The sequence below is a fragment of the Emys orbicularis genome, chromosome 17 (assembly GCF_028017835.1).
Source record: "Emys orbicularis isolate rEmyOrb1 chromosome 17, rEmyOrb1.hap1, whole genome shotgun sequence".
Classification (NCBI taxonomy): Eukaryota; Metazoa; Chordata; order Testudines; family Emydidae; genus Emys; species Emys orbicularis.
In genome coordinates, this window is record NC_088699.1 from 5,644,868 (window position 1) to 5,672,200 (window position 27,333).

Consider the following 27,333-nt stretch of genomic DNA (forward strand, 5'->3'; position numbering starts at 1 on the left):
TTGGGTGCCTCAGTTAACATGGAGGTTCTGCATGTCTAATTTTTCTCATTTCCTCATGGCAATTCTTCATTGAAAAATGTCACATTTAGCACATGCTTTAGTTTCATTGCTCTTTCCAATGCTAAGTGTGGTTAAGGCAATGGACTGGGACTCAGGAGAGCTGGGCCCAACGCCTGGCTCTGCAACAAATTCCATGTGTGACTGTGGGGAAGTCCATTGATCTCTGTACATGGCTTCCCCACCTGTAAAGGGAGATCATAATACTTCCGTTGTCTGTCTGGCTTGTCTGCTTAGATTCCAAGCTTTCTCAGGGCAGGGATTTGTACAGTGGGGCCCCAATCTCAGCTGAGGCCTCTGAGTGCTACTGTAATACAAATAATTGTGGCATAGAACTGCAGTTTAGCAACTGCCAGACATTCAACTAGACTTTCTAACGAGTGAGAAAAATGTATATGGTATTATCCAGAGGTTTCTTCATTTTTTTTTCCTCCTCCCCAGACACACAATTATAAAGTTTTCAGATTTTTTTTTTAATGGAAAATATGATCTGTAATTGACAACCAGACATTAGGGAAATCTCTCTAGTCTCCTTGATTGAGGGGGAAATTCATTGCAGAGGGTGGCTTCTGCTTCATACTCGAGTGAGCTGTGGTTTACAAGCTCAGGAATGGACTTTAACAGTGTAAATAATGTAACTTTCCTGCATCTCCAGCTTGCAGCAGTGGTGCTGCTTTCTATTTTGTTTCCAGCACCATCAGTGACATGGGTGGAATCCCAGTGTCGCTTGTGAGCCTTTTCTATTGGAATTAATTTGTACCTGTTGTCTAGTGTAGTGCCAATCAAAACCAAGAGCCAAAAAATCTCAGCCAAGCATAGCAATTCTTGTGTCTGCGACACTACCTTTTGTTGTTGTTGTTGTAGAGACATAATCCACCAGAAATGTGCTTGATTATGGAAGTATTTAGGGAATGTCTTATGGGCTTCCTACAGCTTCTTTTTCATGGAGTTTTGTGATCCAAGTGCTAAATAATATACAGTGAAATATTCTTTGAAATTGGCTTAAGGATTACTTAAGAAGTTTAGTTTCCTCCTTGATATTTACACTGGACTCCTCATGAAGGATTCCTTTTAGGTATAGGCAGCTGCATCCGGAGCAGTGAATTATCCCGAATAAAAGGAAAAAGTAGAGAGGTGCAATATGTGCTGCTTGTTTTTCACATGTGTGATTGGGCTGCAGAAGGGAGCCTTGGTAACAGAATGTACTTGGGACTCTGTATCTTCTTCATCTGTGCACATGCCTGACTGCTGTCATCACTGTAAGAAAGAAGTTTTGGCCTAGACCACTGATGGCTGCAGTCCTGAGATTGCTGATTGAATGGCCCCTTTAATGACCCCTCTCACATGCTATAGATGTCAGAGTTTGTTCCATGTTGCACCTGAAGGATCACAGACATATTTGAAACTTGGTGCCTGTTTCCAGACAAGACTTGGATGAATTCACACATCTCAGACATGCCAGATTTGTGTATGAATAAAATACAAATGATATTCAGCCAGTCCCTGTCTTCACAGGACTGTCCACTCCCAAGTAGGATTGAGGGAAGCCTAAATACACAAGTCTGAAGTACAAGTAGCATTCTGTGTACCAGTGGTTGGAATGTACTGCTTCAGGGATAGGACCTCTGCTATTCACTAGTGGGCCCCATGTTCCGACACATTTCCTGACATGGGTACAGGCAGGAGAGCTGGGCAGGAAACAGTTTCCCCAGCTTGTTTTCTAGATTCCCCCCCGCACCCCCATCCTAAATCAGGATGAAATAATCAAAATGTTGGTGGAGGGCAGTGGAATTCAGATCCGATCAATCAGAACATTTTCTTTCAATTTTGACCATTTACATTTTAAACTTTTATTAGTATCAATTAACTGAAATTTTGAATCAGAAAACAAAACTTTTTTGTTTTCAAAAATGTCAAAACGAGATGTTTCAACAATTTCAGAACTTTTTTCAAATACCTGCAAACACTTCCAGTTTTGACAAATCTGCATTTTTCCGATTGAAGAAATATTTCCTTAGAAAATTCCTGACCAGCTCTAAATTGCCATCTTCTTGCTGGATCCCCTTTTTGCTCAACCATCCAGGATATTTTTCTCATTCCTACAGGAAAATCAAGATGTGGGGTGGGGATACCTGACCAGGCAACATGATTTCTCTTCCAAATCTGTCGTGCAGTATTTTTAACGATGAAAGTGGAGCTCTCAGTGGACCAGAAACCTGGATTTAAGATTACTCACCTCATTCTCTTGTTTTGGGGTGGGGATGGGGAGACCAGTTTCAAAACATCACATAGAAATCCACAAGTATCCTCTACAGAGTTCAGACACATAAAGAAAGGCAGATACTGTTAATGCCGAGTGCACTGTACTAACGCTGCTTAGTGCTACATATGAAATAATAAAGTTGGTGTGTACTCTCGAAAGCTTGAGAGGGAAGTGGGTGTATAAGAGCACGAGGGAAGGTTATGAACATGCTGTGTTGTTCAATGTGTATTGCAGCCTGCAAGATGGAGGATGGAGTTAGCAGCCTCTTGTGCACTGGAAGAGGTTCATAACATTGTGCGTAAGTGCTGGAGTGCGAGAGTTCTGGTCCCAAGCGCAGCGATTTGCACGAGAAGCTCTGTTACTGATTTTATTTTATTTTTCCTTTGGTGAGTTTTTATGCTCTGTATCTCTGGAGTTCTATCCTTCCTTTCTAAATATTCAGGACCATGTGTTGGAGAGTGCTCTGCATCTCAGCAGTAGCATAAGTGCTATATGTGGCAGGCGTTATGTTAAATGAGAATGTATTTATTTTGTCATTGCATACCTGAGTAAGCATGCATGTAACATTCCAACTACTTTGCCTGCCTGGAAATTAGCAGCAGCTGCCGAACGTGTGTGTGTGTGTGTGTGTGTGTGTGTGTGTGTGTGTGTGTGAGAGAGAGAGAGAGAGAGAGAAATATTGTAGTGTGGGATTGACAGTTCTGGTGAATCAAGTCCTCCATTTACCCCCAGAATAGGTGCCTCACAAGCTGCACTAAGGCATGCTTCCTCACCCTGCAAACATCCCTAGAGGTGACATGCTCCAGATCAAGCAAGTTCAGCCTTCAAGATCCAGTCAGTCCTTGGTATCTCTAAGATTACCATGGATGCAATTAATGCCATCTGTGGCTTTTGTGATACAATGACACCAGTGAGCTGGCATCTGCTTTGAGATCAAGGGCTACCCAAATGGCCATCAACTTTCTTCTGGTCAACTCCTGACACTGGCTGGGTGAGAGCTGGTGTCCTCGAGCCATCCAGTCTGACAGCACAGAGAACTGATTTTACCAAAACTGCAGAGCTTACCTAGAGGAGAGCATTACACAGGAATTGCCACACTGGATCAGACACAGGGTGTATCTAGTCTAATACCCTGTTTCTGACAGTGGCCGGCACCAGATGATTCAGAGGGAGGTGCAAGCAAGTCCAGTGTTTATTTCATGGATAAAGTAACCAATGTTGCACCTTTATTATAATGGGGCCTGTTCCAAAGGCCATTGAAGTGAGTGGGAGTCTTTCTATTGGCTTCAGTGGGCTTTGGTTCAAGCCCATAATGTCTGTGCCATCTTCGTTTAAAACAACAATCAATCCTAAAAAGGTTAAGGAATTAAAACCGCATGTTTGATAGTAATGAAAGGTTTAATCTGAAGCACTTGGGGCCCTTGCTGCACTTCTGATCTCGCTGTACTTGGACTTTTCCCTTCACGATGCAGCCCCCTGCGTCAAAACAGTTTGATCCGGGTAGCAGAGGGCATCTAGGAAGTGCCTATGGGTTGCCATGGTATGAAGAAACTGAAAAAATATATTCCTCCTTTTTACCAGGGAAATTCAGATTGTTCAATTGTCATTCTTTTCTTTTTTTTTTATTTGAATTTTAAAGAAAGAAGAAACCTAGTTATTTCTTCCTGGACTCCAGCTTTTATAGGTACCTGGTGCAATGTTAGTATCTGAACTGCTGTATTCGTGTAAGGATGTCAATGCACGTTGCAGGTGCTTAGCACTTGGAAGATCAGACCACCTAATTTAGGTGCCTAATGAATTTAAGTATCTTGTTTTAGAGTCATATATTTTAAGGGGCCATCAGATCATCTAGTTTGACCACCTGTAGGGCCAGAGAATTTCATCATGACTAAAATATGTCTTCCAGAAAGGCATCCGGTCTTGATTTGAAGACTTCTGGAGATGGAGAATTCTCCATTTCCCTTGGTAGTTTGTTGCAATGGATAACTACCTGCACTGTTTACAAATGTATGCATTTGTATCGTATACTTTGAATTTGTCTGGCTTTAATACCAGTCATTGGTATTTGTTATGCCTCTTCTGCCAGATTTAAAGAGCCCTTTAATACCTTGTATTTTTTCTCCAAAACAGTATTCAGACAGTAATCAAGTCACCTCTTGATCTTTTTTGATAAGTTAAACAGTTCGAGCTTTCGGAGTCTCTTACTGTGAGGAATTTATTTTCCATACTACAAATCATATTTTTAGCTCTTCTCTGTTCCCTCTCCAGTTGTTCAACATCCTTTTCAAAATGTGCATGCAGAACTGCACACAGAATTCCAGGATCTGTCTCACCACCCGTAAAATTACCTTCCTCACTGTTCCCCTCTTTATCCATCCAAAGATTGCATTTGCCACAGCATCACCCTGGGAATTCATGTTCGCTTATTTTTCTACTTTGACCTCATTAGGCACCCAGGTGTGACAATTTTGGTAACCGTTTTCAGTTGCCCTCCAGCTAATGCTGTCTCCTTAATTTCATTCAGTTCCTAGCCGTTATTTTCAACAAATGTCTAGTGCTTTGCACTTTATTTGGTAGTCTTACAAGAGCCCAGACTATATAAGCAACGAACAAGGAAACGGTTCTCTAGAAAATAATCCTTTTGGGAGCCTACGTTTGCAGTGACATTAACTAAAAGCTTGTACATTTAAATATACAGTATGTAGTATTTCTTTTCTTTATTTTATATGAAATGAGATTGGTGGATCTCACTTGAATTCATAGCAGAACAGATGTTCACATCACAGCTGCCATTAATTTGGACCCCCTTTATGCACTATCTTGACAGAGAGCCCCAGAGATGGATTTTACCCTCTTAACTCCTCCCCAGGGCATCCCTCTAGGGCAGAGTAGAGTTGTGTTGGTGTGTGCTGCCTATGCTGTTGTAGTTCTGCACCTGAGCAGAGGACATCAGTCTCCGGGGCTATCATTCTGGCATCTCTTGCCCGCACAAAGAATTATTTATTTAAAAAATAAAAAGTGAAGAAAACAAAATGCCTATTCCTGGAAGAGGCAGAATGTGAAATCTGCGCTGTGTAATAAATGTGCGTAATAAGTGTTACGCTGCACAGCCCCCTAAATTAGATGTTCAGGTCCCATAGTGCACTGTGCTGTAATTGCTTCTTTGGGGACTGATCCTGCATGCTGCTGAGCTCCTTCAACTTTCAAGGACCTTGCTGGCTGTTGATGGTGCGCAGGCCTATTATTTACTCAGTTCTTGGATGTTTAATAGGAAGAGCCCAGCGTCGTTTGTATCTCCCTGTGTGATTCTGTTTATATAGCAATGAAATGCTTGGTGATTTAAAACATTTTGTGCTATTCTAAAATAATAATAAATAAAAATCAACATAGTTTAAAATTCTCTGGATGGGGGCAGGGGGGTGAGCATGGACTTTCTGACTGGTCGCTTTCTTTACAGAAATAACTCTCCCGTGATCTGCAGCTTCCTTCACCTTAGTATTGATGATCTGGGCATAAATAAAATATCATTCCCATTTATTATCCACGGAGCCACCAGGGCTGCAGGGTGGTGAATCATCTCTATGGGGTTTTTTTGCTGCAAACTCCTGAAGACTGAAGTTCCTCCGCTCTGAGCCTCTCTGCTGTTTTTTGCTGCTTCTAATACCAAGAGGAGGAATTGCTGACTGGTTTGAGAGTGTGCTAGCAGGGAGAACTGTCCTCCAAATTGATCATGCAGCATTTTTAAAAATCACATAGCTTTTAGACCTCAGCTAGAGCATGGGGACTCTTCTCCTGGCCTCATAAGGAGGCATCGATCGTAGATTGTTATTGTGTTAAGGAAATGCAATGGAGGGCCAGTCCTCCCTCTACCATAAATGTGCCCTCAAGTGGAGATGATCCTGACCCACCAGGAGGCGACTTTTCCACTGCATTCTCCCTTTTGGTAACAGGAAATGCTATAAGGAGAGGGAATTGCATCTGCTCAGGACTGCTCGTTACTTCTGGCCTGCAGTGTGCAAATCTGCTCAGCAGCCTGGCTTCTATTGTTCTGCATATTGTCAATTGGGCATGGGAATAAGTCCATCTGCTGCAGGCTAGGTGAGGACCATCAACTGCTACAGCTCTGAACTAGAATATCATGTCAAACCCCTTAGCCCATGGAGTTGAAACAGACCGAATTGAAACACAACCACAGAGGGGGAAACCCATCCTGTGTCCCCTCTCTTAAAATGAACTGTGGCTTTGCTGCTAAAGCCCAACGGGTAGGCTAGAATACGCAGTTACAAAGGGAGGCTGAGACAGAGCCCATCTTTCCCTGAAAACTGGAATTTCAGATCATCAATGATCTCTCCACGTAACTAACTGGCATGAACGAAGCCATGAAAAACAAATTTGGATAAACCAGTTAGCAGGGATCTGAAGTGAGGACTCCTGGGTTCCAGTCCCAGTTACAGAGTACTGTCTAGAGGTTAGAGTGTGAGGGCTCCTCTACACACACAAGTTATTCCAGAATAAGGTAGGGTGTAAATTTGTAAGTAGAAAAACTGTTCTGTAATAACTCCATGGGCGGAGACACTCCTTTTGGAAGAGCAATTCTGCTCTAAATTCTCACTCTACTTTATTCTGGAATAATTTTCATGTGTTGACAAACGCAGAGTCAAGACTCCTCCATTTTAATCCTAGCTCCACTGTTGTCACGCTGTGGCACCTTGGGGAAACCTGGTGACTTCAGGATCTCAGTTTACCTATCTACAGGATGGGGATATTGCTTCCCTTCTTTATAGGGCTGCTGAGTTTCATTTAATTTGTGCAGCATGCTCTTTGAGCCTCATGCAAGGGCATAATAGTGATATTAAAATGAGGTCGAATACCCTACCCCTGCTTTTAAAATGGGAGGAGCACACAAATCTAGGCATCATGACAGACTGAGTAGGGGGAAATAAATTTTGTTTCCCCCCCCCCCCTGCATTAGGATAAGGCTTCTAATGCCTTAGTTTACTGTCATGATTCTTGTCAGAGGGTCAATCCCCCACTTTACTCCATCCATTGAACAGCTCATTTTTTTGCAGAAAAGACTCTGCCTGCACTTTATATACTAGATACTGCCATACAGTTGCTGTTATGAACCTCCTGGCTGCCTTAACAGAATACAATGTTCCACTAATACCATATGGAGAGTTATTATTAAGGCAATAATTATATAACTGTGTTGCATTTGTAGTTTCCATCTATCATTCCAGCTCAGTTCTGTGTTTATCTTTAAAATCTATAAAGACGCAATAATTAAAATGGAGAGGGGAAAAAGGGCCCTGCCTTCACTAGCAGTCCCTTTACAAGAGACTCAGTTGTTGAACACGCTAAGCTAGCACTAACCTACAGGAAAACAGCAGCATTCAAAATGGGGTGGGGGGGGGGGGAGAAATCAGCAGCTGCTGCAGCAATTGCAGACTTGCCAGAATAAAAGGCATTTTTCATTACTCTTTGTGTCCAGCTAGAAACAGCTGGGCCTTCTGTTGTGTTTTATTTTCCCAGATCCTTCACAATAAATAGTAAAGTGGAAGTGGATCTTTTCAAAGTGCCCTTCTCAGGTCCTGAGGCTTCTGTCATTGCATTTTAGTTCTGACATTGATGACTTGATTATCAGAGGTCCCAAGCAGCTGCTGCGCTCATCAACTGCATGGGGAGCTTAGGATGCTCAGCACCTGTAGAACCTCAAGTCATGGAGGGGGAGGATTAAATGGCAGAATTCTGCAATCTGGCTTAATGGAGGAGGCATTAGGAGATACGGGTTCTGTTCCCAGCTGTCACCTTGTGGGGAGGTCACTTCATCCCTCTGTGTCTTTTTCCCCTCCCACTCTTTGTTTGACTTGTCTGTTCAGACTGTAAGCTCTTTGGGGCAGGGACTGTCTCTCACTGTACTTATACAGCACCCACCACATCCAGGCCTAATAATAATGCCTCTCAACTGTTCGTAATGAGGCAGAGGGTTAACATAGACCTTGTACTCTAACTTTAAGTAGTGAAGCTAGGCAGTAATAAAACCCCTTTTCAATACAGCACTTCCTATGTGAGTATCTCAGTGTGCTTTACAAACATGAAGGGACTGTCTCATAACAGTTCCCATTTCATTGATGGATAAATTGAAGCACAGGACGGTCAACTCATTTGGCCAAGGTGACCCATCAGAGTTGGGTAAAGAGCTGAGTACTAGGTTACACTCCTTTCCATTACCTGTGCTTTGAAACTGATTAACCTTCAGCCTTCCCAGCACAGCCTTGCAACCGGGTCTGAACCATACAGGTTGCAAGGCTACAAATGGCTGGGATGGGTCAGTCTGAAAACAACCTGATCCTCTATGGCTCTGGTCCGGTTGTCTCTGGCCACCACCCACTGCCCTGCCGACTGCTGCCACTTTGCTGCGTTCTCTGTGCTGCGGAGGGAGCATGCCCATAAGTTGCAGCGCCTTTCACGCTGGAGCGCGCAAGTGGGGCATGCAGTTGCTGCCACACTGAGCCCGTGGGCAGTGGGTGATCAGAGCACAGACATGAGACATGGGGAGGAAGAATCCCCTGCCAGGCTAAGCCCAAGAACAAGGCAGGGGCATTGACACAGTTTGGGAGGAAGTTTTGGGTCAGGTTAGAAAACGACTTGATGCTCTTGTGCTCAGGTAGGGTTTGGGTTGACTGTGGTCTAGTTGAGTTTAGGTCGGGCTCTAAAATTAGGCTTAAGCAGGCCTCTACTTCCTAGTGTACAAGGGTATATGCTGCCCGCACTAAACACAGAGCTGTTGGTGTGGCATCGCTTGGCTAATATAACTTAGAACATAGGTATGGAAAGTGAAGCAAGGATTCTAAGCCACATGTCAACTGCCCTACTCTCACATGATCATAAATAGCCTTTGTGCTGCTCTCTTTTATTTGTTGTTTAACTGATTTGTGCCTATACATGAATACTGCCCAGAAGATTGATGGAGCTTGTTAGAAAAACCTGGATTTCCTTTGACTCTCCAAAAAGGATAATTACCATTGAGACAGGAAGAAGTTTTATCTAGGCTAGTCAGCTGTGCAGCAGTAACCATACAGCACGTTGTTCTCCCCCAGCAGGAGAGGTGAATCTGTGAGCATAATAAGAACATACTCAACAGGAATAGAATTGAATCCATTCATAGGACTAAGGTGACTTAGTCCTAAATTCCCATCCCACCTACAGAGCCTGAATATGTATAGCAAGCACAGCTAACATCTTCAAAGGTAGCTCTCTCCTCTGTTTGTGTGTGTGTCATGTGTGAATTGTTATCTCAGAGCGGCTCTGGTGTCATGCCTCTACACAACTTGGCTGCATCATTTTTAAAAATTGCATCTGCTTAATTTCCTTGAGTATTTTCATCCCTTTGGCAGCTAAAACCAGGTTTTGATTACAGTAGTGCCAGCTCGAAGCATTCAAACTTCATGAGTCAGGCTGAGAAAAATCAGGAAAGTTTTACAAAATAATAAATCTGGGGTGTTTTTTTTTTTTAATCTGCTTGATGTTTTTGAGCCTATATAATTTGTGTTTTGAAGCTTTTCTCTGCAAGTGAGGGCTAGAAACTTACTTTTCTGTTTAAAAAAAAAATACTGAGTTTTGAACACATCACATGACTCCAGGGTTTGAGCTTTAATAACAACATGAGATATAAAATCATAAAAACATAAAATCATGAGTGTTAGCAACACTGCATTTGAGTTACATTTAAGGCTTCTGGGAGGGTGGGGAGGTTGGGAATAGGTTGATTTGTATCTACTTTTGTGTTTTGAAACACTGCAGTGAGCCTTCCCCAGCCTTCAGTTCTGCAGAGTAAATGGCTATTAGGAATGTGTATGCATGAAAAACTGCCCGACCTTTAGTATTTCCCCAATTACTGACATTCACTAATCCCATGGACTCTGAAGTGCTCTTCCCCTTACCTCTCTAAAAATTGCTTGGACACTATTTAAAAAAAAAAAAATTGAAAAAGTCCTATCCCTCGTGACAATGGGTGATCAGACTGACATATGAACTGATTTGGTAATGGTGAAATTGTTTCTGGACACTGACTAACTTAAATCCATTGTACAGCCTGGCTGCCTGAAAGCAAAGCAGCCCCAGTATGGCATGGGTGTCGCCTCCTTGTTATGCTGACATGCCTTTCGGGCGCTGCCATCCCAATAAACAGCTTAGGGCAGCCTTTCATGGCTCCTTTCGGATCTGATCAGTACCAGCATGAACCCATTTATTTTCCATCTTTCTTGGAAACAACTGTATACCTCTGGTATGGAAGTTGCACTGTGTACAGTGACCTAAGGGTATTTCCTCTTAGTTAAGGCTACATTTCCCTGGGTGCTCCTGAATATGTATTTCCAACCATTGTTGCCCGCTCCCATTATTTAATCGTGAGTCTTGTGATATTTGGTGGTTGGTTTTTTTGTTTGTTTTTGTTTTGTTTTTTGAAAGACCCAGCTCCTTGAATCAGGGGAATATGAAAAAAAAATCTCAATTTATTTTTTTTAAAGTATGTTTCTAGCCTTCATAATGGCCAGTTTAAGGTGGAAAACGTTAACTCTGAAAGCTCAGATACCAGGAGGCAAGATGATAATAAAAATCCACATTTAAATTTTTTTATGTCATGATTTTTAAAGCCAGTCTGATGTTTTTTGGGGCCAGACCCCGGATTCTTGAATGCTTGGGTTTGGCAATAGTGCAAAGCCTGAAGACAAAGGCTGGCTGAGTCCTAGTAGGCCCTTAGACTGTGATTTACAAAGGGGCCTAAAATGGTTAGGAGCCTGACTTTGACTGCCTTTCAGGGTGAACTGAGGAATTAATGCCCTTAGACCCCTTTGGGAATCCCACTCTTAAGCTTTTAGGTTTCTTCCATTCTGTGACGGAATGAGACGAGGAATAGAGAGCCAGCTGGTGCAAAATTATTCCTCCAGTGAAAGAGAGGCTGTGGATGTGAAGTTACCACTACGTTGTTAATGAAGTGGCTACTGTATGTGTGTACACTGCTGCCCCCTATTGCACAGAATCAGATGCAGCACAGTGACAACCACACAGTTCTTAGGGGGCCATCGATTTGTTATGATGTGCTGGGTAGTGTGCTGTAGCAGTCTCCATTTTAGCATACCTGTCTGAGAGACCTGTCTAAATACTCCACTTGCTGGTAGTGAGCTTTTTCTCAGTCAAAAGTGACATCCCATAAGACTTTGGCTGACGTAGGAGAATTTAGCGCTCTCGGGATGGTGGTAGTGGCACTAATATAGCAGGTGGTAGTTTAGTGTGTGTGTGTGTGTGTGTGTGGATAGACCTTTAGTACCGTCGTTGCCCTCAGTCTCTCCCCACCTATCCTGTGCAGGGAAAGGGCTGAGATGCTTCCTGTTTGGACAAAAGGTGTTTATCAGCAGCATGACTCTAGCCAACTGAGCTTCCAGAGCAAGCCCAGTGCCATTTGGGTGTGGGTGGAAGTGAGGAGTTTAACGGGCACTTGCAGCTGCTGGTTAATGGAATAATAACCAAATAATGTCTCAATTTCTCTACTACCTATTGCCTTTCATTACAAAGAATAACAGAGCAGCACATTGCAAACAGATACCAGCACCACATAAGGCTCACTTACTCCATACCTGAAATGCAGCTCGTTCTGAGGTGAAAGCTGTTTAATGTTGCACAGTAGCAATAAGAGAGGAAACTGAAGAGAATATTGCATTCAATTGAAACTGACGGGAATAATTTACATAGGCCAAACTGAAGTAATTTAATTAACCCAGAGATGAGTTTGGCCAACTCGCTGTAATTCCACTTCTACTTTGGGGCTCAAATAGCATTAAGGGCCAATGCTGAAACTCAGGAACACAGTTAAAATGGAGTTAGGTCACATCTACGCTACAAGGTGGAATAGTGTTGTAACCAGTTCCCCTGATCTGGTTCTATATGTAACGTAGACAAAGCAGAATTGGCTCAAAGTTTCATTTAACCATTCATGGTCCAATGTGCTGGAGGACAAGTGGAATTAATGGAACCTGGAGAGGATTCTGCAGTCAGTCATGATTTAGGGACTAGCTCATTAAACTTGTACTTACTCTGGAAAGACTTGAGAGCAACTAGCACAGATTGGAGAAAGGCAAGCCATTTAATTTCACAGCACAGAATTCCAGAGCTCACAGCACATTTTAGAATTACATTTTCCCATCTTTCTTTCCATTAAAGTTCAAGTTGTTAACTCACAAATAAACTCCTAAATCATCACAAACCTAGCACTATGGCCAAGCATACTGGTTGCTATAAATATACGGAAAGATTGTTTCTTGCCCTCAGATCATTTTTGCCTATTCAGTCAATGGGCCTGAAACATGCTCTTCAAGCTGAGCTTTCTGGTGATGTTGCTTAGTAAGTGGGTTACCAGCAGATAAGAGTTGGGGCTGGAAGAAGAAAAGGGAGGGGGGTAAGGAAAGTAAACAAATCCTTCTGACAGATAGGACTGCATTGCTGATGGAGCATCCCTTTGCTGCATACACTAGTGTTGTAATGACACAAACAAGCCAGAGCTCTGTCCTGCTGCTGATCAACTAGTTGGCTCTGTTTGTTTCTGCAGTACAGGAATCCAATTTGGAACAGGCACAATTTTGCACATAAAATCTGCTTCAGGATAGAAACAGGGAGATGGAAATACTAATGTTTAGAAACAAGGAGCTACTGGGGTGTGGGGGTGGGTGGGAATAGGGAATACCAGCAGGACTGGAGTCAGTCTGTATTCTCTTATATTCTAATCCGGCAAACTAGGCTTGGTCACAGGTTAAACTGCATGAAGATTTTACTCAGTAACTCTTTATCAACTCCAGTACTAGATCTGAGTCAAATCCAGGAATGAGCATTATTGTTTGCTCTCTGAAAATAAGGTGGCCAAAGGTGTTTTTAAAGCCCACATTTGCAAACAATCTGTGCAGAAGTTGCCTAATATAAAGATGAAAGGTCCTTTGCACATGCCTCTTCGATCCCGGTCTTTATTTAACCAGGATACTGCCACAGATTCTTGTTTAGACTGGTGACTTGGCCAAGGTTGTTACCAAACTGCAGCCCAGATTGGTAAAAATAAACCTTTAGTTGCCTCTATACATATATTGTTAGAAAGGCCCTGGTGGCCTTGTGTTCAGGGCACAGAACTGAGACACAGGAGCTCTCCTTGCTCAGCTAAAGACTTCCCATGGGACTTTGGCAAGTCACTTAGGGCCAAATTGTTATAGGTGTTTAGGCACTTAACTCCCACTGAAATCAGTGAGAGTTTGGCATCTAAATACCTTTAAAAATTGGTCCTTAGGCTGAACTGAAATAATTAGAAAGACTTCCATTGAATTCAAGGTGATCAGGCCTCTCTTATCCATCTGCAAAATGGGGATGTTAATACTTCCTTTCTCCTTGTCGTACTACGTGTCCATACAGCACTCAGCACAATGGGGGCCCTGATCTTAGTTATGGCTTCTAGGTGTTACCATTAAGAGTGTTGCCAATTCTTGCAATTTTTTTATAGCGAGTCTCATGGTGCTTGGTGTTTTTCCTTAATGCCCTAAACTGCTAGAATCAAAAGACTGAAGGAGAATCCTAGCTTAAAAGTAAATAAAATAGTAAGTGATGGTTAGAGAGAAAAGCTCCAACACGTGAAGTGAGTGCAGCACCCTGAAAGCAAAGACACTGGAAGGCAAATATAAAGTAGCCCAAATTTTGTTGTTTTAAAAACATCTCATGGTTTTTAAGCCAATCTTATTGTTTGATGTGTTGTCGTCCCCTTTTGGTGTGACTCATGATTTTTGAACACTTTGGCTTGACAGTAGTGTAAATAATAAATATTAGAGCTCATTAAAGCCTACCAGTGGACCAAATTTGGCTCTGATAGACCACCCCTGGCAACCCATTGGCCATGGTGAGTGAGATTGAATATAGTCCACGCTTGCATGTAACTCAGTATGATAAAAATTATCAGACGGATATAAGAGAACTGAACTGAGCTGTAGAGCATTTACAAAACAGGTTGTGTAAAGAAAACTGATGTGATCAGCAGTATTGGAAAAGCAATCTCTGAATGCCTATTGGGAGTCAGAATTGGGGGTTCTGACTAAAAATAGATCTGAATTATTCTCTGTGCCCTGACGGGATCAAATCCTTCAGCTGAGCTGACCTTTCCTATCTGAAAAAATAACAGGAGTACTTGTGGCACCTTAGAGACTAACAAATAGAGACTGAAACCTTTCCTATCTGAATTCAGCTAAATGTTTCTATGGTAATTGAGTTCCTCTCCTAATCAAAGACTTTGTCAGCTGCAAACACCCATTGCTGCCAGGGTTAACAGGGTAATGTGGAAAGCACTGGGGATGAATTTACATTGGAACTCACATTTAGACCCATCTTCTGTGGAGCTAATAACTGGAAACACTCAGGCTCTTCTAACAGCTTCAGTCAGGTTTGCTGCAAAGAGAACTGGCTGGAGTTCTCCATTAAGGAGCCTTCAGCTGGGATAGATATTAACGGCATGTGGATGTGGAAAATAAAATGTCTCTGCAATGCTGTGTATATACGTGTGTGTGTGTGTGTGTGTGTGTGTGTGTGTGGCAAACAGATTCTGCTCCCCATTTATATAACAGAGTCCCCAAAATAAAATATTATCATCAGAGACCAAAGCACGCTGTTTGCTATTGGATTTGTTCACCCTTTGTGATGGGAATAGTTTTACTTTGTTTTTTATCAAGTCCACATCTTCACCAAAGAAACCCCCAAATACAGTGTTTCAAAGGTCTGTCACTCACAAAAATACCACACTGGCGGGCATGGTATAAGAGCCTCAGTGCAGTGTTCATCAGTTCAAAAGGAAATTTTATGACTCAGATGGCTTAACGTGTAACAACGCCCCCTCATCTGCAAGGACTTGCATGCGACCCAGTTGGCTCCCCTTTAAGCCTCGATCACACTCGTGCCCCCTTGAGGGACATTACCATGAAAACAGACTCTCTGCTTAAGAGTTTAAATGCAGAGTCAGGAGCAGAGACTGTCTTCATGCAAATGTCCTTAGTAATTTAAAAAATAAAAGGAGTGTGCATAGGGCAGGGGGAGAGAGATAACAAAGCTCTCTCTGAATAGAATAATTGGATGATTTTTTTCACCTATGAATATAAGGGACCCTTTAAAGCCAGGAGTTCCCAATATGCCTGTCCCTCTCTGTTATTTTCATCAGTCTGTCTTGACAGGAAAATAACAGGGCACAATAAAACTGTTCTCCATATAAGTATCTGATCAGCTGGCGCCTCCCTTCACTGTCCCCTCCCATTACACTCAGACAATGTAGACTTCCCTAGAGCTCCAGCACAAACATTGGTCCTTCTGCTCCTGAACTTGTTCTTGCAATGAGACTTAATTGTAGCTTTCACAGAGCTAACCAACAAGGTGAGGCTGCAGATTCCTCTCTCCTCTTGGATTTCAGTGGGATCAGTTACCTTTTCATCTTTGTTTCACTGGGTTGTGTAGAGGCTGCCTGCTTGGTGTAGGTAGATGTGTTCTTTTCCTGATCTGGTCTGCTGGGATCATGGTGCTGTGTCTGGCAGCTGCTGCTTGGTCTTCCAGCTGGCGCTAATCACATTTTGCGCTATTGTCTAACTCCATCACAAAGACTTTGGGAAATTAATCCTGTCATCTGTTCAATGCATGGGACTGCTGAGTGAGTGCAAGGGAAATCCTTACTACTAGGAAAGGTAGAAGGGGTGTGTGTGTGTTTGGTTCATATTCAGATTTCATAGGTTTCTGCTGCAGTGCTGACTATAAATGAAAGATTCCTTCCATGCATCCAGTGTTCACTGACAGTAAAGGATTGGGTAGGTATAAGCAGGTGATTGAGGTGGTAAGCAAATGGAGCTTTGGACAAGATGGTAGGAAAAGGAAATGAACAGCCTTGTCCCTATTTTAATCTATACTTGTCCCATGCACTATTGCTCCGCTCAAGAAAGTCCTGGAAGAGCAGCACCTGTTTTTCAGAGGGTGGAATATAAATTTAATCAGAATGGCAGAAATTCGGACATTTTAAATCCAGATCAGAATTTAGCAAATGGACCAAAACAAAACCACAGATTGAAATACTTCCAAGCTTGTGGCTGTTTGAAATCTGGATTCAGCTGTTGACTCCATTTCTTCTGGCAAGAAGGTAAGGAATTGAGCACTTAGTGAGAGAAGGGCTGCAGGATAGGGTATTTTGGCATGATCGGAACTTTGCTCTTGATAGTGCCTGAATGCCTATCTCATCGACTCATGATTCTCCATTGGATATTCAAATCCCCTGTTTAGGGCATTACCTGGATACCCATTTTAGATGTCTACATGCTGAATGGAACTCCCAGATGCAGAAGGGGATTTGAATACTGATAGTCAAGATGAAGATTATGTATATTTTCTCATCTATCCCTCCTTACCAAAAAGTCTAGACATTGATGGGGGGTGGGGGAAGAAGGAAGGAAGGGAGGGAAAATTCTGTTGCAAGCGTGGCGAGCTGTGTTTCTAGCCAAACTTCCGAAATTAGCAAAGGAGAGAAAAAAATGGCTTGGCCTTTCAATGGGAAACAAAAAATCCTTTCCATTTCTTTGAGTTGGATTGGAAAGTATGTTCCGGGAACTGTTATTTTAGAGGGGAAGAAGTCTGGATTTTGTGTGTGTATATATATCTATATATATCTATATAGATATAGATATATAATATAAATGTTTTTAATTTTAATTCACATCACAAAATCTGCTTTGAAAAAATGCATGACGTGGAAACTATCCACATTACTGGCTGTCACTACTTGATGCAAAGCAAATGTGTTTGCAGAACAGTTTGGGGGGGACTGTGCAGGGAACGTCTGCTTAGGTTAGGATATGATAGTTTTCCTGTGACTTCAACATGATCACTGCAGCACATCAGTCCTTCTAGAGATGGAACAGAAAGAGGAGGTTCTGGCCCCTCCACTGGGTTTTATTGGATTGTAAAGGGAATGTGTTGAGGATACAAGCCCAAAATATGACATACCTGTTCCCTTTCTATCACTTCCCCTCTATCTGCATTTGCAAAGTCCCCCTGAGGTGGGGGGATGTTTCTTGAAAGACAGCATCAGCAGCACCAAATGCTGAGCGCTGGGATGTGGGAAAGCTCCAGCCTGGCATCCCTGAAGGTGACAGGATTGTGCAGTGGCCACAGACTGATGGTAAAGAGAGTGCGCTTCAGTGACAGCAACGTCCTTAGGCAACAGCTGCTGACTAATATTAGTGTATTTGGGTGGGCAATAAAGGCAGCACACTCAGGTGAGAGTTGCAAGCTTGTGGCTGGAAGTGAAGTAGGAAAACCACGGCTGATAGTTGGTGAAGTTGATCATCCTTTGGTGACCTCTTCAAGCTGGTGGATGCCCTTTGCCATAGGTGCACTATGCATAGTGACTATGTGGAGCATTATTGGCTATACTTCAAACCAGGGGATGAGTGCTTCATTTGGGGCACTATAAGGTAGAGATGCTATTGACAGAAAATAGTGGTTCTCCAGAACAAAAGGCCCAGAGATCTTCAGGATCCTTGAGATCATGTCCTGACCTAAAGTGGAAGGAGGGGGCCCACCAGGAGGACACCACAATCCTCTAGTAATTGGCTGGAGTAATGTTCAGGGAGCCTCTGACGCAAAGCTTAAGGGCTTGGTTTTGTTCTTTATTAAAGACTGACTGATAGCCAGCAATAATGGAAACTGCTATTTCTGTTCCAGTAAAACACTGCTCCCATAGCTGTTGTTATTGGCAAACTCAGTCACTTTGGTGTTTATGGAAAACTATTTACTGGGAGGGAGTGGAAGGTTAGTGAGTTTTAGCTGCTCTCATCCTGCTTTGATTAGTGGCAAGGGCCTCTGTCCCTGAGGATCCCTCCTGCTTGATCTATATCACCCACCCAGGATCCATCCATCCAAATTCATAGAACCTCTATGCAGCCCTTGCAGCCTGGAGAATAAATGCCTTTTGCACGTGTCATTGTAGAGCACAACACAGAGCCAGTCCCAGTTTATTCCTTCCAAAGGGGAGAGACAGCCTTGGCATGAAGGCCATTAGCTTACAGAATCCCATCTTTATTTACCCAACATTGGCATAGTGTTCAGTACACCAAGTATTCTGTAGCACTGTCAGCTCAGATACAGTTAGATTGTGCAGTGTCATACAGATGAGAATAACAATACAGGACTTCAGTGCTGAGGAGAGATTTAAAGAAGCTGCTCTAATAAATACAATTTCACAAACATGCTTGAGCCATGCGTCCTAGTTAATTTGCTTCCTGGGAAATGAGGCATTTCTCACTGCACAGGATCCAGGGCTTATGCCAAGAGAGCGCAGAGGTGCCTCAGGCATCTTCTCCGAGCCCACAAACTTCTTTTCCCCAACATTGGCAGCTAATCTTGGGCTTCTGTCTGAATCATCTTGGCAGGCAGCTCCTCCGTAGCTGGCAGCGCCATCGCTGCCATCTGAGCCCCTCAGGCAGCTCTAGTGCTGGATATGGCGTTTTGTCAGCTTGCCCCACAGCGCTGGTTTCCCCACATGCTCTCCTTCAGTCAGTGACTGGAAGGCTCTTGCTGCATGCTTGCAGGCATAGATCTTTCCGCAGGCCCCATGGTGCTGTGACTGAAAAGTAGCTTAGTGCCAAGAAATACACTGAGCTGCAGCCAGAGGGGGCGGAACGTGTTCTCTTGTCGAGGGGGGTTTAAACCCAGACTTGAATGAATTTAATCTCATACACGGTTCAGTAAATTTCTCCTGCATGTATTTGAAATGAATAGGATGTGTGATGCAGGGGTTCTCTCTGGATAAGATCATTAAAGAGCTGTGTGCCACCAACACTTACAGCTACGCTTTTGCAGAGAAGAAATACCTCTTGGATTAATCTGACATTTCCAATCACTCTGTATTTTCAAACATTAGACCATGTGCTACATTCTCTATGGGAAGATGGAGCCTTCCCTAAACTGAATATAGTGACCTTCGTTGTTGGGGGTCATCTGTAGGTATTGAATTTGGCAACCCTGGATCTGAAAACATCTGCTGCTAGTGCCTAAGCTAAAGGACTGGGACTGTTAGCTTGGATGCATCAACATCGTAAACCTTTATATGTGGCTTATCCACTAGAAGGAGAGAGAGAGATGCATTGTGTTAGCGTAAATTACATGGCATGAAGAGTACAGTGTGGCACAAGGCACTGCGGCTGGGTTGTGGCCTTGCTGTCTGGGGGACCATGGGCACTTTGGCATTTGCCGTGCCCTGTCGTGAATCTTGCTGAGTGAATTCCTGGGAGCAGCTTCACGGAAGAACAGGACCTTGTGTAGGGAAGTCTCTCCATAGAGACTTTCCAAGTGATCCCTTCTGTGTCAGTTGGAGCCAGCCCCTCTGCTGCCAGCTGTTCACATCCCCGTGAATGAAACAAATTGCTAAGGGGATAAAATTCATTTAAATCTTGAAAGCTGTCCTCCTGGCAAAGTAGCCTTTACCCATTCTGACCCAATAGCTCTCCCTTTGTATTGGCTCCACTGACCTGAGCCTGCCTTTTCTCTTTAACCTGCAAATAGAGCAGTCATAAACAAAACAAAACAAAAAAATACTAATGCCTCTACAGGGCACGGTTATGGATGCCACACCTTTATCACTGGGTGTGCATATCATATCATCTATAAACAGAGTAATGTTACCTTGTCATTACCTAGTCCACACCACCTCCCTCACGTTAACGGGTGTGAGGAGGGAGAACTATGGGGAAGTTCAAAATGTTTAATTCAATGGGCACTTGTCAAAGCACATTAAAAACACAGGTTGTATTACTGCTCCACTATTAGCTGCTCCTGTCAGCGAGGCATTGTTGCAGGTAATATTACAGGCCAGACACAAATGGAGCTTGTAGGTGCTTGGAAGCAGTGTTATTGAAGTGTCCCAGTCAGAGGTGGCCGTTGCTTCCAACCTTTCATTGCAAAATACTGTTTTATCATTGTGAATGTTATATGGCCAGGCACTGGGAATGCCACAATTGCTGCTAATGCTACCAAATGTGACAGTTTAACTGCTCCCTTATCCTTCCCTTTCCTTGTTTGTTTCTCTCTACTCAGCTGTCTCTTGTCATATGTTTAGGCCCTGATCCTGAAAAGACTCAGGGCAGGTTTACACTTTAAAAGCTGCAGCGGCACAGCTGCACTACTGTAACGCTTTAGTGAAGATGCTACTACACCAACGGGAGAGCTTCTCCCATCAGTATAGTTAATCCACCTCTGCAAGAGGTGGTTGCTAAATCAACGGGAGAATCTCGGGGGTTAGACTGGTATAACTGAGTTGCTTAGGGCTGTGGATTTTTCACACCCCTGAGCAATGTAATTTTACTGATATAAATTTGTAGTGTAGACCTGGCCTTAGAAAGGCGCTTAACTATGCATTGTAAGTAATCCCATTGGCATCTATGGGGCTGCTTAGAGTGCATACATTTAAGTATCTGCATAAAGCTTTGCAAGACTGGGGTCTTAGCTTGTCAGCTCATTGGACCAGAGATTGTCTTTTTCAATATATACGTGTACAGCACATAGCACAATGCTGCCCTGGTCCCTGATGGGGATACAAATAAATAATAGTAAAATGTATTTCTGCGCCTCCTTCATGGATGGAGGCACTTCAAACTGTCAGAGCCGTGTTCGAAATATTGAAGCGATGCTGTCAGGTAGCTTAGGTCCAAATTTTAGGTTTTGTTTTTAGAAACGGAATTTAAAGTAATAATTTGGGGTAAGGTTTGTTTGAGATTGGAAACCCATAAGCAATGGCATTGAACTGGTGCGAGAGAACCAGGAAGTGAAACTGACCAACTTTTAGTTTTTACCGGAATGCAGAAAACAAACAAACATAGAGTTTAATTTGTGAAAAGTACATTGGATTTTCACAGTGCTGCGAGGGCTGATAATCTCAAGTAATAATTAAGCAGGTAAGGTTCCAAGTAGGCTGCCAGTGTCCCTTTTAAAATGTGCATGCATTAGAATTTGAGACAGGCTGGTTCACTTTTCATTTCCATTTCCAGGACAGACCTTCATTAATCAGCTCTCCTCTTCCACGGATGTTTCATTCTCTGCCTTCTCCATCTTGCATACTGTAATAATGTGCATTTCTCAGAACTCCACTATCAGTGGCTCCAACTTCCCTTTGAAGTCAATAACGTTGCTATCTGGGTACTGTTCATGCACAGGATGGCTTCCTATCAACCGACTGATTTCTGTTTTCTTGCCTTTTAGTCCTTTCAAGGAAGCCAAGGGCGAGCATACCTCTTCAATTCAGTGTGAGTGTTACTTCATAAATGTCATTGCTCCATCTTTTGGGATACAAATATATATCACCCTGAGGTTAAAATAAGGAGAAAGAGTTGCCTTTTTTGTGACTGAAAGGCACTGACTTTTGAGCTTGCATCATTGCTTTAGAGTGACTGAAAGGAAACAGCACTAATTCACACTTGACTTTGCCTTTAGGTTTCAGATAAGGGGCTGGAATAAGAGGTTTTTTTGTCATGGGATTGAGAAATAATCACTTCTCAGGGGATGTAGTGAGGACCAATCAATCAAAGCTTTGTAAATATAAAGAAGTATATAAGTGCTAAATACTAGTGCCTTTTTTTAGAGCTGGCAAATCATTTTTATTGAAAAGAATCTCCTTTAGACAATATGGTTTTCAGGAAATCAGCATTTGCCTTGGGAATACGTGGATTTCAACAAAAATGTCCTGTTTTCCATTCGCGAAAATCAAAATGAAAAATTTCATTTCAAATTCAAAATGAAAATTTCACTCTGAAATGTTGAATTATTTCATTTCAGTAGAAAACATTGAAATTCTCCAGCTCAGTGTTTTTAGGAATTTTTCTTTGAGTGAAAATATTCAATATTTCATCTCTTCATTCTGATATGAACAGAACATAATTTTGAAGTATCAAAATTTCTTGTGAAAGGAAACTTCTATTTTTAGAATAGCTGTAGAATTTATTATTAGAGATTCCAGTTTATATTTTCCAGTACGGTAACAAAATTGCTGCAAAGGTTCTTGCAGTGTGCAAAAAGGAAGCAATACTTTGATAGGAACCATATCTTTCTCTTCCCTTCCCTCTCAGAGTTAATGTGGGTTGCGGCCCCGCAGAGGAGCGGGTGTTACTAACAGGATTACACGCAGTTGCAGACATTTATTGTGAAAACTGCAAAACCACACTGGGCTGGAAATATGTGAGTATCGTTTATTGTTCGTGCGGATGCATTTGTCCCTATCCCTTTTTGAAGGTGTGTGTATAATGAGGCAGACCGCTGAAGTGGGAGTCGGAAACCTGGATTCTATTCCTGGCTCTTCAGCTGATCTACTGAGTCCCCTCTCTGTGCCTCTGTTTTTCCGGACACCTTTTGTCTGTCTTGGATATTTAGACGGTAAGCTCTTTGTGCCAGAGGCCATAAGTTACTATACATAGTCACTGCTCGTGTCCCAGTGTCCACACTGCTGTTTTTAGCACACTAGCTGAAGTGGAGCTAGTACATGTCTGTCTATTTGGGCTGGGAGACACACTCCCAACTGCAGTGACGCTATACTCTAGTTGAACTGAATAGTTCCCAAACTGTGATCCGTGGAGCACTTGCTGGTGGCCTGCAGAGAGGTGGCTGGTCACATGATCCTGATTTCTTCACTGTGTTTCCACTGGTAACTCACATGAAAGACAGCTAAAAATGAATTAGATGCATTCCTAATGTTACTTTTTCATATAAGCAATTATTTGAGCTGCTGTAGGGATGTTACGCATTTGGGACGAGAGGTGTCCACAAGGTAATCTCTTTATAAAGATGTAGTATAGACTATGGAAATAGTTTGAGAACCCTGGTCTAACAGGAGGCAGCGAGAGATTAAGGGACTTACCGAAGTCCAGATACCTGTGAGCCAGTAGTGTGAGTGGGACTAGAGTCTAGGATTCCTGAAAACAAAAAGTTTCCTGAAAGTTAACAGGGTCCCATAATCCTGCGCTCTGTGCCCCAGAGCTGAGAGTGGAATGCATGACTCCTGACTCCCAGACCCCTGCTCTAATCACTAGACTGCACTTTCTTTTCCATACGTCTCAAGTCTCCTGCTAACTCCACCTTCTCTGTGTGTGTTTTTTTTTGTTTTTTGTTTTTTTAGGAACATGCTTTTGAGAGCAGCCAGAAGTATAAAGAAGGCAAATACATCATTGAACTAGCTCACATGATCAAGGATAATGGCTGGGATTGAATGGGAAGAGCCCAGCCAAACCAGCGTGTAAGAGAATGCCATCCAACAGAACATTATATCCAAGAGTGAGAGAGTGACCGAACGCTTGGTTCCATGCATTTAGAGGCTCTGCCATTTGGGAGCATCTTCACACCCTTCTCCATCTTTATTGGTGACTGGCCTCTAAATTTCTGTCTCTCCGTCTCTTTGCTTTTTATCTGTTTGTGAATTGACCCTGGCTGCTTCTCTCTATGTTCTGGCGTTGGCTAAGAGAATGCACCAAATGCCTGACAGCATTCCATGTTTATGAATGTCAAAGTACAAACTGAAGTTGGCTCTTCGTTGGCATTTTATCAGAGGGTCTCAGTGTGGGAGGGAGACCAGAGTTTTGGGCAGGAGGAGAGAAGAAGGGGACGGGGGCAGGAGGGGAAGTAAGCAGGAACGAAACTGCTTTTCCTTTAAGTCCTGGTAACCAAGGCTTGAAACTATGGACAGAAATATACCTCATGACTGCGTTCTCTCTGAATCTCGAACCTGCTGTTCCAGAAGCAGAGCTCCAGATTAAGCTGGCTGAGCACAAGTCGTAACCAAAAGCCCCTTGCTAGCTAATTCCTGAAACTGATGTGCAATTCCATCTTTTGATAGGTTGTTTCATACTATTCACACAGTCGCCTTTTGTGAACTTCTTGTTGTAGAGCTTGATGGCTATAGAGATTCCCCAAGCTCTCTCCTTCTGCTTCTCCCTCCTCCTGTTTCATAGCGGATGGGCAAACCGTCCCATCAGAGCATGGCTACGACCTCAGCACTGCTGGGGAAACAAAATTCTGATCCTGGGCAACTGAGAGAGGAGGAGTCAAATCATGTAATGTAGTGGGGCTGGTGCTGCAGTTTAGAAGATATGACAGACATGCAAGAACACGGGCATGTGCTAGGAAAATATGTAGGGGGAGAGGGCTGTAGGCAAACTCAGAAACATGATGCCATCTTAATTTTCCAATCCTTACTGTGTGCCGTTAGGGCGAATCTGTTTACCATTGGCAATGTTATAGCTTGGGATCCAGTCATCCTAATATGTAATGGGAAAATGGCTTTAATAGGATCTCTAAAACTTCAGACTCCAGCCATCATCTCCACTCTTTGAATCCATCAGAGATGTGATGGAATAGTTAGTGGCTCTGGTGGTTGTTAATATCATGTTTCACAGGTGGCTATTTCAAGCCCTGATGTATCCCTCCCAACCTCGACTCCTGGTGTTTTAAAAAACCTGTTTCATACTCTGGAAGACTGAAACTTAGCATCCCCCAAATGGGGTAGCCTCGGAGTTGTAGGGGGAGAAGAGATTTCGACATCTAACTGCAGCGGACAAGTCCTACTTTAATTTTTGTAAATTAATTTTTATGGACCATCTTTATGTTGTTGGTGTGGGAGAGGGGGAGAATGTGTATAAAAGAAGATAGTGTACACATAAATGACAGTGCAAAGCTTCCTCTACAACAGTTCAGTCAGTATCTGGTGCAGAACACAAGACTGTTTAACTGAATTAGTATTATCCATCGAGTGAATTCTTTTTGTTTGTGGAATTCTTTCGAAGTAGGTTAATTCTCTGGGGGAAATCCCTCTCAATCCAGGGAGTGAAAAATAATGTGCAGGGATTCATAGCTCCTTATGAAATTGAACCTTCTGATGATTAGAACCTAATGCCGCCTTTTTTTCCAATATTCAGGTTAGCAGAGTTGAGAGGATTTCAAAATCACATTTGCTGGTAAGTGGGGAGGTGGGGGGGAGGGAGGAATGCAGAGAGAGAGGCTAGTTAGAAGTGCGATTAGACGTCTATGTTCAGTACCAGTGCTTAAAACCTGAATAGCTTATGTGAAAAGTGGGTGTTTTCTCTCCTGCTCACTAGATGAGTGTGGTGTCCATGGCATCACTGGTAACATTTGGTTATTACCCAGAAGTAGGTGACAAGATGGAGACTGAGTTTTACTTCTGGAAGGGATGTACCGAATGCCCTCTTTGGCCATTGTGTTAGGAGATGGCTTCTGCCTTCACCCTATCTGAGGTGAATAACAAGACCACTTCATCTTTGACTTCTGCTAGACTCTACTTCCATCATCCTCATTCCCCTCCATCACCGCTACCTTCAACAAAAAGAATTCCTCAGTACCCATTAGCTTGTTGACTCTGGCATTGGCCTTCTCTTCATTGCCCTTTCCACTCAACGTTTTGTTGGTTTTGGCCAGTAAGGAGTTATTTGCTTTCTTTGAAAAGCTCTTCTCTTTCCCTGAAAACCGTCTTTAAAGGGATCTAATCTGAAATGGGAGAAATAAGGGATAACCCACAACAGCTTGTGTGCAGATGGGATACAGAGCCATACCTAGACTCTGCTAATCTTCCCTGAATAAGTATAATTTTATGCACTACAGTGATCGTGAATAAAAAGTCAACATGCCTATAATAATCTCCCAGTATTCAGTCTCAAATACTGCAGAGTTACCCCTGTAAATTGTAATTTTTTGCACCATTAGTGTAGGATACACTGTACCTCTTAAAAATAAGGGCACAGAATGGTGTCAGATGCAACAATTTTTATTCTTTGTGTACTAAGAACAAGAAGTAATATCTCAGACGGCAATACGCAGTAACAATTTACATAAATTGCATTTTTTATGGCGACCACTGTAAATTTGAATATTTGTGGCCAGATCCTCAGTTAATGTAAATTGGCTTAGTTTCCTTTACTTCCATGGTGCTATACCGGTTTCAATCAGTTGAGGCCTGGGCCCAGATCCCCAAATCCTGGTATGGAAAATGCACGAACGCACGCACATGTGCACACGCGCGCACACGCAGGCACACACTTGACTGTAGGTTGATTTTTATACACTGTATAAAGAGATAAGTAAAAATGGCCTGCTAGACTCATTTAATATTTGTTCTCCCTCATGTGTCAGCTAAACCTAAAGTGCTTCTTATGATGTAAGGTCCACTGTTAACTCATCTGTGACCTGCTGTATTAAGACATATGATAGTATTGGGAGTTGAAAACAAAACAGAGTGATGAAATTTATAGGCTATAACAATCAGGGCATTCTCAGTTGATTAGTTGCAAAACAATATATTCAGAACATAGCCAAAGAATCACACCACTTGCATCTCATTGGTCGAGTCAGTTAACGGTAGCCAGTTAGTTACATCGAAGGGTGGGCAAGGCATGCCCTTCGTTTCCAAGATGGAGCTGCAGTACAGAGAGCGAGCATGTCCCAGCATTCAATGTCCAGATCACAGTGGAGCACTGCATACTGGGATTTGTAGTCTCCATGGGTGGCAGCCTCAGCGAAGATGAAAACTGCAAGTTTTGCTCCATTTTCTGCCCCCCTCCTTAGTTTCTAGCAAGCTGCCACCAAGGCCCTTGGGCAGTGCAAATTCTGGGCACCCCTGAGTTTACATCAGAGCCAGTGTATCCCAAAGCTAAACTTTGGCAGGTTTTAAATGTTTTGCTCAGGCGGATTATCTTGTGTAGAATCGTGACCCTGTAATAAATATTCAGATGATAATATATACAGAACATAAGCATTATCTTGTGAAATATACTTTTGTAAATAATATTTTAATTTTTTAAAAAAATAATATATTTGGTGCTGTTTTCTCAGAACCCACCCCTGAGAGCACTTTTTGGGGTTTTGTTTTTAAATTATACTGTTTCCTCTGTCTTAGTTGGAAAATATGCTTAAAGGGA

General features: G+C 42.7%; 1 protein-coding gene across 2 annotated transcripts in view; it reads left to right on the top strand.

The window, feature by feature from the left end:
* Positions 1–27,333, top strand: part of YPEL2 (yippee like 2) — a 97,126-nt gene that overhangs the window by 23,606 nt on the left and 46,187 nt on the right. For both annotated transcript variants that reach the window (XM_065418119.1, XM_065418120.1), the window contains 4 exons: positions 21,623–21,666; positions 22,486–22,594; positions 23,529–23,769; positions 25,321–25,359. In XM_065418119.1, coding sequence (XP_065274191.1) covers positions 21,623–21,666; positions 22,486–22,594; positions 23,529–23,618 — 243 coding nt within the window. In that variant the 3' untranslated portion in view covers positions 23,619–23,769; positions 25,321–25,359. The remainder of the gene's footprint in view (positions 1–21,622; positions 21,667–22,485; positions 22,595–23,528; positions 23,770–25,320; positions 25,360–27,333) is intronic.